The 12,437-nt window shown below is 48.3% G+C and overlaps 1 protein-coding gene across 1 annotated transcript in view; it reads right to left on the bottom strand.

Annotated features, from left to right (window-relative positions):
* NOC2L (NOC2 like nucleolar associated transcriptional repressor) overlaps positions 1 to 12,437 on the bottom strand; it is a 34,875-nt gene that overhangs the window by 17,796 nt on the left and 4,642 nt on the right. Inside the window, exons 9-14 of the mRNA XM_052691548.1 lie at positions 11,611 to 11,724; positions 10,770 to 10,958; positions 9,135 to 9,274; positions 6,300 to 6,411; positions 591 to 704; positions 335 to 436 (exon numbers count right to left, since the gene is read on the bottom strand). Coding sequence (XP_052547508.1) covers positions 335 to 436; positions 591 to 704; positions 6,300 to 6,411; positions 9,135 to 9,274; positions 10,770 to 10,958; positions 11,611 to 11,724 — 771 coding nt within the window. The remainder of the gene's footprint in view (positions 1 to 334; positions 437 to 590; positions 705 to 6,299; positions 6,412 to 9,134; positions 9,275 to 10,769; positions 10,959 to 11,610; positions 11,725 to 12,437) is intronic.

The raw sequence follows: 12,437 nt of genomic DNA, 5'->3' as shown, positions 1-12,437 counted from the left end.
AGAACTGCATTCACCAGTCAGAAATGCATCACCACAGGGATCACGTAGCACCTCACCCCTCTTCGTGTTCCAGAAGAGTGATTCATTCTAAAGCCCTTTTCACCCACCTTCAGCCTTGTTTTACATGCGATGCCTTCATTCTCCCCAGAGTTCCCCAAAAACGATGGTTAGGAAGAGGTGAGCAGCTCTCTGCTCACACTTAGTTTGTTGTCAGGTTAATGGTTAGGAAGAGGTGAGCAGCTCTCTGCTCACACTTAGTTTGTTGTCAGGTTAAAAGACTTTGTCCCACTCTGTTCACAGTCCTGCTGTGACCAAGAGATACCTTACACCTTACCTGAATGACAGTAGGGAGGACCAGCTCTGGGAATCCAATGCTGTGGGCTTGACAATGAAGATACTCAAGAATCAGGTCATAGAGCTGGTCAATGAGTCCATCCTGGGTAGGGAATGCAGAAATAGATATCAGATAGGAACCAGCCTGGGAAATGAGTCTCTAACCTATGGGATGTGATCACAAAACACACTGCCAGGGGCAACTTTTGATCGTGTTTCTAAGGGTGGGCACTGCGAGCAGCTGAGGTTCCACTTACTCGGAAGGCTTTCTCCTGCAGGTTGGCATTTGAAAGCTTCAAGATCACTGCAAAGTTTATAGGTTTAGCACTCATACGTCCCGGCCTCTTGTTGAAGTCCACTTGTTGGAAAATCTACAACAGAAGAAAAGGAGACTAAAGATGATTACGTCCCAAAACACACCACAGTCCTGCTGAGATCATGCAGTCAACAGCAGAGCTGAGAAGGTGAACAGAAATGCTGGTAGCCTCTTCTGAGTACTGGCCTTCTTTACACATCCCAGCAAGGGACAGTTTGGGAGCCTGTGTGCTGTGCTGCTCGAAGCCCCGTGACACAAGAAGGACCAAAAGGTTTCAGTTCAAATGTGCCCTTTCCCAGCCTGGCAGGGGCAGACCTCAGGAGAAAGATGCTAAGAACTACAAAAGCCAGTTGATTAGGGCATGTTCTCAAAGGCCCCCATGAGGGGATTGGAAGGGGCAACCGAGGGAGGCTCATTAGTAATGGATTCTCATTTTGAAAAGCCAGTCAACAACTGGCAAACATCTGCACACCAGATGACAGCCTATGAGGGGGGCTGACACAGCACACGTTCTGCCCACCTGCGTTTTTGAGCACCTATGCACAGCCTCACATCCCTGCCTCCAAGGCACTCAGGCTCTAGAATCCTCAACAAACTTAAATCTCACTCTGGGGGGGGGGGGAAATAATTTCTATTCTCCCAATGCAGCAGCAAGGCATCCATCATCAGACCCCAACCAGCCAGGAACGTGGCAATACAGCACACAGACTGCTGAAGGGCAAGGTGGGAAGGAAAGGAGGGTGGTCAGGTCACACTGATGCCCCCAGGCCAGAAAAGCATGGAGGCAACTATTGATTTTTTTTAATATATATTTTATTTGTCAATCCAGGTTATTTGGAAGGGAGGGACAAGCTTGGTGGCTTGTGAAAACAAAGAGCCCTAGCCTAGAGAATCGATGCTATAAACCTCGTTATGCACGGTTATTTCTTTGGCCAAAACAATAGTATTGATCCCTAAGGTCAGATGCATTAAAGCAAAAGGCACCAAGCCTGTGAGCTGCCTACATGCCACGATGCAAGCAGGGGAATGCAACAGAGGCACCAGGGAGTCTCTCAGGAAACATAGGAAGGGAGGGGGGAAAACATGGTTCCCAGCTTAAGATTGTATAGAACAGCTCAGCTAGGGACCAGAATGGAAGGATAACTGATGTCTAAGGATCCTGTGGCATGGTAGAAAGGGGATAATGATGGATGAGAGGGCCAGAAGATGGCAGAAACCAATGATCTGACCCATGTGATGAGCAGCAGCAGACAGAGGAACGGACAGGGCAACATGGGTAGGAAGGAGATGGATTTAGGGCAATCTCATGATCAGTTTCTAGAGAGGCAGTGCGTGCAGAAATACAGCCTGAGCTGACAGAAAACCAGAGGACCAAGGCTGCACCCACAGCACATCCACTTTATTACCCCATCCTCGTTTCTTTCTCTCAGGCTGTAGCAGAAGCCCCCTGGCAGGGCTTTGATCAGCCCCAGGCAGGGATGCTGAGCACAGCAGGACCTGCCTGCAGCTCCCCTCCAGCTGCTCTACCACCCTCCCCTCCATACCTAAGGCACCCAGCTAAGCTGCTCCAGCTCAAACGAGCTGCCTTTTCTTTTTTTTCAGATGCACATATTAATTCCCTGTTTTGCATTTTGCACATATTGCATCCCATCCTGTCACTAGGTGCCATTGAGAAAAGCCTTCACTTCTTCAGTCACACAAAGGTTGAGATGAGAAATGTCCCCTGCAGGTCATCTGCTCCAAAGTAGGGCCTCCAAGAACCAGCTCCAGGCAGCTTCTGAGTATCTCCAAATATAGAGACTGCTTTCAGTATCCCTCATTCACTTATCTGGTCCACGATTCACCAGCTTGTCTGGGAGGAAGCTATGAGAGATGGTATCCAATACCTTGATTTGATAAAGTGAAAATAAACCACCTTGCTCTCCACCAAGCCAACTGCCTCATTATTTGAGTCCATTAGATTGGGCAGATACCATTTCACTCTAACAACTTCTGACACACGAGTTGTGATCCACAACTTAAAAGCTGCAGTGCAGTGGTGCAGGGAGGAGGATGATGCAAATGAGGAATGAGAATGTATATGCAGTGGGTGCAGCAGTTCAGCCTGGCGAGTCTAAAGATCTCATTTCTCCTCTGTGTAAAGGATGCAGAGTCCAGATCTTGCACAAAAACAGTGTTTAAGTGTTTAACATTGTCCAGCACTAAGCTCCAACCACAATCTTTGCATCCTCTATCCACCACCCACATGTTGGACTTCAAGCCCCTTCTCCAAAGCAAGCAGCACATCCAAAACAGAACTCAAGCCATTTAAGTGTCAAAGTGAAAAACTCTCACCTTCCTAAGCTTCTCAGGGTTAACCTCTTTCCCAATCCCTCCACAGGGAAGCTAATTTTAAATTGGCATGTCAAGCCTGCCTATGGGGAGATTTCCACCTTGTTTATCCACACCTGCCTTCCAGCAGATGAGCCACCAGTTCTCCTGCTGCAGAAACGAACGCCTGTCACAAAATAATTGAAGTGCTGAAGAAAATATTAAAAGCCAGGGATCTCACAGGCCCTTCGAGGGGAGGAACACCACAAAAATAAAAGCCTGCCTGCTTTACACTCTCTTGAGCCATCTCCTCTTGCCTAAGAGGCAATTTCAGCAATTTCTTTTACTCCATCCTGAAAAGTAGAGCCAAAGAGGACACAGCGCTGGATGTCCGTGCTGGGGAGCCATCAGCCCTTGTCACGATGCATCAAGCAGACAGTTCTTATTTCTATTGGCAGGGGCTTGGGGAATTCCTGTGCCTATGGGAATTGCACAAACATTCCATCTGCTGCCTCCTGACAGCACAGCAGCGACAGGGCTGAGACAAGAGGCAAGGGCTGCTTTTCCTTGATGGTGAGGGGGAAGGGAAACAGTTGCACAGTTCCTCTTTACAGAGAGCTTTTCAGAATCCACTTTAAGGCTATACAAAGCCTTCTCAAAAAAAAAAACAAGTGGCTCCAGATGCAGACAAAACAGGGCCACAAAGTCCAGAGCCATTCCTTGACCACATTTGGATTCAGCTGCAGCAACAGACCAGGCAGTCTGCTGCCTTTCACATCAAATGGAGCATGGGAAGGCTTCGATCTGCTCCCTGACCCCAGCCATGCCCCTCAAGTCTGTTCCTGCTTAAAATACCAGCACTGATTAGATTCCTATGTCTCATGATGAGATCACGATGTCTCCACGATTCCTTGTTTCAACCTGGAGAGTGAGAGGAAAATGCACAGGCATTGGAAGCAGGGCCAGGTAACCTGGGAGGAGTATGGGGATGCTGCTGGGCTGAACAGAGTTGGGGTCAGGAAGACCAAGGCTCAACTGAAATTAAACTTGGCAGGGGGTACGAAGAAGAGCAAGAAAGGCTTCCACTGGTACATCAACTGGAAAAAGAAGTCTTGGAGGGCATACTCCCTCCTTAGTGAGCAAAACAAGCAGCTGGAACAACAGACAAGGAGAAGGCTGACTGGAAGGAGAACTGGTGGCTCATCTGCTGGAAGGCAGGCGTGGATAAACAAGGTGGAAATCTCCCCATAGGCAGGCTTGGCATGCCAATTTAAAGTTATTGAATAACTCCTCCCCCCAGTCTTCACTAGTGACTACTTAACACACAGCCCAGCCCTGGAACAGAAGATTTGGAAGGTGGGAACTGGGGAAGCTATGCCCCTCCCATTGAAAGCAAAGATCAGCTTCAACAAATCCAAGTGTAAGGTCTGCACATGGGCCACAGCAATTCCTGCTATGAATATCAGCTGGGGATGTAAGGATAGAGCACAGCCCTGCTGCAAATGACTTGGGGGTATTGGCAGCTGGACATAAGCCAGCAATGTGCCCTCATTGCCCAGAATGCCAACCACATTCCAGGCTGCATCAAAAGCAGCATGGCCAGCAGGGTGAGGGAGGTGATCCTGTACCTCTGCTACACTGGTGAGACGTCACCTGGAGTACTGTGTCCAGATGTAGAGTTCTCAGTACAGGAGACATGGACCTGCAGGAGTGCATCCAGAGAAGGGCCACGAAAATGATCCCAGTGAGGGCAGGCTGAGAGCTGTGCAGCCTGGAGAAGGGAAGGCTGTAGGGAGAGCTGAGAGGGGCCTCTCCATGGCTAAAAGGGGGCTATAAGAAGGGATAGACCCTTTAGCAGGGTCTGCTGAGGCAGGACAAGGGGAAACTTTCAAACTAAGACAAGATTTCAATTGGACATAAGGAAGAAGTTTCTTCTACAAAGAGGGTAGATTTTCTAGTATGAAAAGGCTCATTGTAAAGCACTAAGTTGGGATCAGCACATGGTTTCTCCTCTCAGCAGTGCCAGACACCTTGGACTTCAGGCACTTCAATTCTCCTCTGTGTGCTGCTGCTCCTGCCATCTCACCTGCACAGCTGCAGTACAGCTCCTAAAGTAGGATTTGCAAGAGCATTCAGGGACCTCTGCTAGAGGAGTTGGGAAGAAACAGAAGGGCAAAGGGAACAGCTACTAGGAATTCCTCAGGGTGTTTGAGGGATCCCTTGCAGGAGATGGGCAGGAAGAAGGGAAAGGCTGGCAGCTGCTGGGAGGTTTGAGGTTAACACTCCATGTTGAAGTTAAAGGAATGCAAAAGTATGTGAGCAACACACCCAACACGCATGCAGACATTTCCCCTGCTCCCATGTCACCAAGGTCTGGACAAGCTGGGCTAAGCAATGCCTCACACAGCAGGGTAGGATGTGGTCAGGGGCTCGTGGAAGCAGGGAGGAAGCTCAGCACTGAGTGTGGTAACATCTGGCTGGAGCCTGACACAGATTACAGCCAAGGTGTTGGGGCCAGAACACAACAAGGAGGGGGGAGGCAACCTCAAGGGGAAAATAGCATCTCTCAGAGCTTTAGAAAAAAATAAGCAGCAGAGGAATCATCCTCCCCCCCAGGCTCCACCACCACGGAGCAGAGATGCCTCTATCACTAAATCTGGCTGGCAGAATTTCAAATGTGTGTGAACAAGAGGAAGGAAGCAGGCGAATGGCAAAGCCACACAGGCCAGGGCCAGGGCAGAGTGGAGGGGGGATAGGAGGAGATTTATAAACACCACCGGCTCCCGCAGGCTCAGAGGATGTGGTTTGTGAAGGACGTTTACAACAACACCAAACCACAAGAGCCTCTGCTTCAACAGAACTTGATTAGGAATGAGCCTGGCTGACTCAGGTCATTTATTATAGAAGCCTCCCTCACTCTTGTTGAACGCCCTGCCTTATGCTGACCTGCTGGTGCTTTGTGTTCCTCACCTTGCTCTGTTCCCTCACACAAAGGCCCCTCTTCAAAGAAACGTGGCTGCACTACTTCTGTGCCCCCACAGCAAGATCTGTGTGGAGAGATGTCAGCAGTCTGATACGTGGGGCATCATCCTAAGAGAAACACAGCCCCAAGAATTCAACTGAACATGTTGTTTTGCCAGGCTGCCTTTATGGGATACTTTTCCTAAATAAATTCTTCATTCTTAGGAGGAGTTTTTCCCTTTCTTTCTCCTTTTGTAAGTGGATATGAGAAACTCTTCCTAAGATACATCAACAGGATTGAGTAACAGCACAGCTCAGGGGTGTTACTGCATGAGACAACAGGCATCAGCCTCTGCTAGATCAGCAGGAGCCAACTAACCTCCAGGATGAATGGCAACACTGGGATGAAGGTCCTGGTGTTCTCTGACAGCAGGGTGAGGGCACGGATGCAGTGCATGCGCAGAGGGTAGAAACGAGCTGTGGGCACCAGCCTAGAGAGCAGAAAGAGGAAAGGATATCAGGTCATGTTAATACAGGAGCTGCATCTGCAGCCTTCAGCAACGTTCTGGAGCACTTTCTACACTAGAAAAGGAGGACAGCTTTAATATCACACAGCAAATCAAGCTGTGGAAGCCATCCCACAATGGGAAATGAAATTCACACGTGCTGGAGCTGTAATACTAACAAGTTTCTGCAACCCAAGCACCAGGTTGCCAGGTTCTGATGGGGAAGGAGCTGCCCCATGCCATGTAAGCCAGCAGAGGACAATGCAGTGCCCATCAGACACAAACCTACCACTCCAGAAAGCTCTCACTATGCACTGCCTCAGCCTGGAAGACACGGATACCATTACATTAACAAGTCTGGGAATTATACTAAGGAAAACAAACAACAGCCTTACATCTGATAGATCAGTGCATCACCCCCCACCCAAGAAGAGCTTGCTGAGCAACCCAGGAGCAGGAAAAAAACACCACCATTTGACCAGAAACCATAAATCACCTCCATCCTTCTCCCCCTAACCCCACTATAGTGAAATAATTATCATTGGATCCATTAGAGAAATAAATCTACTTTGCACCCCTGATCTGGCACCAGTGGAGATGACGAAAGCCATTCTCAGGAATTAATTGATCGAGGGATAAACCTGTTAAATGTATAGATTTACTGTAAACCAAGACCATTAATTTTAGAGTGCTCTGCGATGCACCAATCTGCTTAACTTCCTGCTGGCTGGATGCACAGGGAATACAAAGCATAGCTTTGGCTCTGCAAAGAAGAGCTGACCAGGGGTCACCCCAGGGGTTCCAAGCCTTCTCTCCTCTAAGCACATCAGCAGGATGGAAAGCAAAACTTCAGTGCACCACAAATATTTGTTTAGCTGTAAGCCACGAAGGGGCACCATGTTTATAGCATGGCTTTCTACCTTGTCTGCTAGGGACAGGAACAAGATAGAAAAAAACCTTTCCAGAATGGGGGGGAAAAAGAAAAAAAAACAGGAGCTTCTGCAGCAAAGCAGCATTGTTCAGCATCACTAAGGCAAAAGCCATCAAACTCCAGCATTTCCCCATTCAGCACTCCTCTCTGAATCAGCATCTTGCTCACATGCCTCTTCAACACGTTCTTCTGAAATGTATTCTTAAAAATAGTTTGAAAGCATTTTATTTTCATTTTAGCAGCAACTCCCTGCTCCTCATTATCTTGCTTCCATCACGTTTCTAATTCTGCTTTGGTCCCTGCCTAGAGCACAAAGCCTGTGAGGAGCGGTGCTTTCCCCACCTGAGCCCCAGGGGCAGCAAGAGGAGCCAATGCAGCCCTGCAGACAGACATCCCCACTTGCTGCTTTTCAGTGGAGCCAGGCGCCACCTCCCGGCCTACAGGCACTTGGGGAAGGAGCATCTCCACCTCTAAGTGCTACCCATCACCCTCCTGGTGCTCCCAAGAAGGCTACGCCAGCAGGGCAACTGAGAGGTTGTGCAGGGGAGGCTGCATGCCCAGCTTCCCTCCCTCCCATCCATGGCACAGCTGAGCAGCAGGGTGACAGAGGGGCAGCTCATACTGTCTGTGCAAAGCAGCCTGCTCAGCACAACACCATGCAGCCCCATTCCCCTATCTGAACCTTCCAGAAATGCCTGAAATTAAGCAAGAACTAAGAACAGGCAGTCTGCTCCTGGGCACAGACTCAGGCAGGAGCCCACACTGCCGTACCATTCCCATCCACACTTATCTGTACATCCCATACACGCTAACATATCTACTCTGTACATCCCAGACACTGGCTTTGTTAACCTGGGATCCATTTCTATTTTCCCCACTGCAAAATCCATCCAAACCTTTGAAGCATTGTCAGATGGTAACTGTATGCCATGCCAACCAGCCCTGTACATCAGACAGGAGCATTATTTATTATTTGCTGCTCTTGCTGAGGCTCACCCCATTCACCTTTCCTTGGCCCCAGCTAGCTGATTTATCCACTCAGACAGGCAAAAAACTGCCTTGAATTGTCTGCAGGACAGCTAAAGCTCTGCAGCAGCAGTGAGAAGCAGCCTGTGCACATGGGGGATGGGGTAAGGATGCATGCATGCTCTAACGATCGTTTAAATCTGCTTATCTTCATCACCACTTGGGAGTTTTTCAAGACCAGGCGGGTGGTGCTTTAAAGCTGAGAATCTGGTTACAGAGCTAACAGGATTTCAGAGATCACCAGAGATTCAGAAATTCCCTCAATGCCCATTAACAGCAGCTTCTATCTAAGCACACAAACCACTAGGAAAAAAATCCAGCCTCTCAGCAGAGGCATACTAAAAACAGTAAGCATGCCCCTAGAACTTCAGATAGCAACAAATGCACACAGAAATCCAGTTCTTCACAGAGCTGAAGGCTCGATTCTGTGTTTAGCACTCTCTGCTGCAAGACAGTTAAGCACATTTTCTCCCTGTACAACTGGGAGTTGTGCCCAGTCCTTTGTGCACAGTACCTGGTTTTACATGCCTGAGCCCATGATCTTAGCTAGGAAAACAGAGGTGCTGAATTCCCCTTCAGAAGTCTTCTAATTCCTCTGTGGCACGTGCTCACAATGCTTCCATCAAAAGCAGCTCACAGTTCCTCACAAAGCAACCTTAACTCCAAATCACACAGCAGTAACACCCCTCAGACAGTGCTCTGCTGTATCAGATGAGAGCAGCACTGCCAGCAGAGAGAAAAAACGACTTACTTGATACAGCCTATGATGACTTGTGTCAGAGGATAGATCAATGGCTCCATGACCTCGCTGGGATAAATTGTGCTGAGAACTCGACACCAGAAATACAGGCAGTGCACATATTGCCAGTTATAGACAGACTGGAAGTTCTCCTGGAGAAAAGGAATCAACATCAAGACCTGAGAGATCGCTCTGGTTTCTCTGCAAGGCCCTTTACTCAGCATTCTCCAAGAGGACAGAGAATTTGCCCAAAGAGACCCAAAGCTCCAGCTGTGGCTCATGCATCACCCAGCAAATTCAGTGCTGTGTCTGGCACACAACCAGCAGCTTCAGGCTGGCTGAGCAGCTCAAATCCAAGAGTTTTTAAAGAACCTCTGGGTGAGTCCCTACCCACACCTGCCTTGAGCTTAAGCAACTTCTCTAGGGTCAGACTAAACAAGCCCCTTAAGGACACTCTTTCCAAGGAGTCATGCACTTCCCACAATCCAAAGCATTACATTTCTGAAGAGATTATGCTTTCGAGGGAGCCTCAGCTCCAACCCATCCTTCATACAGACTTCCAAAGCCCAGGTCACTCTTTCACGTGATGGAAACAAGGTGTGCAAGAACTGGAGAAAGAGCAGAAATACTTAATGGCAACTACTGGCCCAAACCTTGTGGCAGGGATTGGGCTGCAGCTGGAAATGACAGCTCTCCCAGCTCACTATGACGTACCAAGGCCTGTTCTCAGCTTCTCTTGTACAGCACAACCTGCTCTCGTAATCACCTTCCATAACCACCCACTACTCAATTTAAATTAATTGGCTTACTGCTGAGATTTGTACATTTTGGCTGTGCTGATGTCACATAAAGTTCCCACAACCCACCCCAGCTGTGAAAACAAGTGGATTTAAGTCTTGTCTGGGCCAAGACTGAGTGTGTAAGAAGCCAACACAATCCAATTAGAGAATATATAGCCCAGACTTCATTTATCCCCATGTCTGAACAGCCAGGAGATTTAACTGGTTACCAGTCCTGCAATGTTTGGGAGCAGCTCAGCCATTAATCTACAGGGATCTGTTTTGCTAAACAAGAATAAAGCCATGATTAGCAATCTGACTCAAATTTGCTAGGTCAGACTGGAGTGGCCCAAATCAGGACTGTTCCCAAGAGGTCTGAGCTGCTTTGTTCAGTGATGCCCTATAAGTAGTACAGATTGGCAATACCAGCTGCAGACAAGTGGGGCAGATGCACCTTTGGGCACAGCACTGGAAAGATGAACACGTCAGGGTCAGTCCTGGTCCCCAGTACTCTGGGATTTTGCAACAGCAAAACTGTAGTTTCACAAAGAAAAAGCAGCACATCCAACAGAGAAAAGGGGAAGCTTGTCAAACTCTTGGCAAGCTGCAGAGAGGGAAGTGACTTCCACTCTGCAGCAGTCTGTTCTCTCCTTCATTACTGAAGCTCTAAAACTAACACAGAAAAGAATTCACAGACAGCTGTGAAGCACCCAGCCTCTGGCAAAATTATTCCCTGGCACATTATGAAATGGATCAGATAAGTACTGAGAATTAGGAGACACCAAAAGCCTCAAGCAGCTGCAGTCATTTTCCTCCCTCCACACGTGCCCCACAGGGGGGGACTCCTTCCACACTGGCAAACACCCACCTTCTTCTTTATGGTCATTGCACTGCGCAGATGAATGGCAAGCTGGCGGATGTAGATGAAGGCATGCTGGTAGGAGGTGTGTGTGTCCAGGGCATACATCTCTGCCAGCGTGCGCTGCATGAAGTTGATCATGGGCAGCACACTGGGAGAGGTAAACCTTGAATTCTTCACAAATGCAATGTACATTTGCTGTCGGGGAAAGAGAATGAGATACAAACCACGTTGAAGGCAGAACAAAACCTTCCCCACCCCCTGGTGTTTCCTAACAGGATTCCTTCTGTAAGAAGAGCCACTTCAGAAGAATAAGCAAAGGTAGTTTTAGCATGCTCCTTCCTCAGCAGAGCCAGGAAAGAGAACCTTCCCACCTCTACATTGTTTAGCACAGAGCTTGAACATTGCCACTGCTCCTCCAAACAAATTGAGGACAGAACTGTTGGGATGTCTTTGAGCCATACATGCTTGCAGCTGGTCACAGTGGTTAACAAGGCTCTCTTTGCAAGAACAGTAACGAAGCAAACTACACTTGGGATCCTCAGCTATTAGCTGAAAGATGAGAGCAGCTCAGCAGCACCAAACAGCTGCTTGAAGAAAGCCCTCAAGGTTTTGGAGTAGTATTTATCCTGTAGACAAACTGCATTGCCTGCTAGAACTCTGCCTACATGCCTTCAGCAAGAATGGCAGTAGTAACAAACAAGAGACCACACCTCAACCTAGCATTTTCACCCAGTTCATTTTCTGGGGGTGCCAATACCTGTTGTACTTCACACAATGAAGCTGCTGCCTTAAGGTTTTTGCATCTGACTTCAGGAAAGCTGCAGAGTAAAAGAAATGCCAAGCTTACCTTGAGCAAGTGACTCAGGTACACCTCTTTCCTGTGGCGGCAGATCTTGTTCAGCACAAGGAAGGACAGCACTCTCACTGTTTCTTCACCCGTGCTCCACAAATGGATTGCTTGCTGGAATAGAAAAGATTCAGGTAAGTGAAGGGACACAGAGCCCCTCCTGCTAACAGAAAGGTCTGGGCCCCTGCCTTCACATCAAAGCAAGGGAAAGAGGAAGATTACAAAGATGGCAGGCCATAAGTTACAGAATCTGTCACAACAGCTACTCTGTCCTCAAGCTCTAGCTACAACAGCATGCAAAATGTTACATTAATACATCCCCAATCAATACAACTTCACAAATCAACACCTCTGAGAAATGGATGTCGCTTTATTGACATACACTGTGGCACAAACCTGATGAGCACCCAGTGCATCACAGCACTAACTGGACCAGCTTCAGGGAGGACAGCCTCTGCAGAGCTCTAGGCTAACAGACATCCCACATGACCTCAAACACTGCTCTGACTGATGTCTGGTTGCCTTATGCATGTATCTCTCCTTAACATCTTGAAGAGGAAGTGAACAGATTCAAGTTTTCCCAGTCCTGCCTGTCCTCACCTGCTCAGCCTGCAGATTCAGCTGGACATGTATGCCTCTGTCAGAAAGCATCTGGTGCAGCAGCACCATAATCACGATGCAAGCTTGCAACAACTTCCTCTACTAATAAATTCTTCAGGAAATCAGAAACAGTCCAGCTGCAGGGCTGAAAAGCTTTTCAACAAAATCCTCTCTACAGCAGTTACCAAACAATACCAGGTGGACCGTACTTTACCAGAGCACTCCCA

The sequence above is a fragment of the Tympanuchus pallidicinctus genome, unplaced genomic scaffold (assembly GCF_026119805.1).
Source record: "Tympanuchus pallidicinctus isolate F22 unplaced genomic scaffold, pur_lepc_1.0 scaffold29, whole genome shotgun sequence".
NCBI lineage: Eukaryota > Metazoa > Chordata > Aves > Galliformes > Phasianidae > Tympanuchus > Tympanuchus pallidicinctus.
Note: the sequence above shows the minus strand (reverse complement) of the source record. Positions and strands in the feature narration are given on the sequence as shown.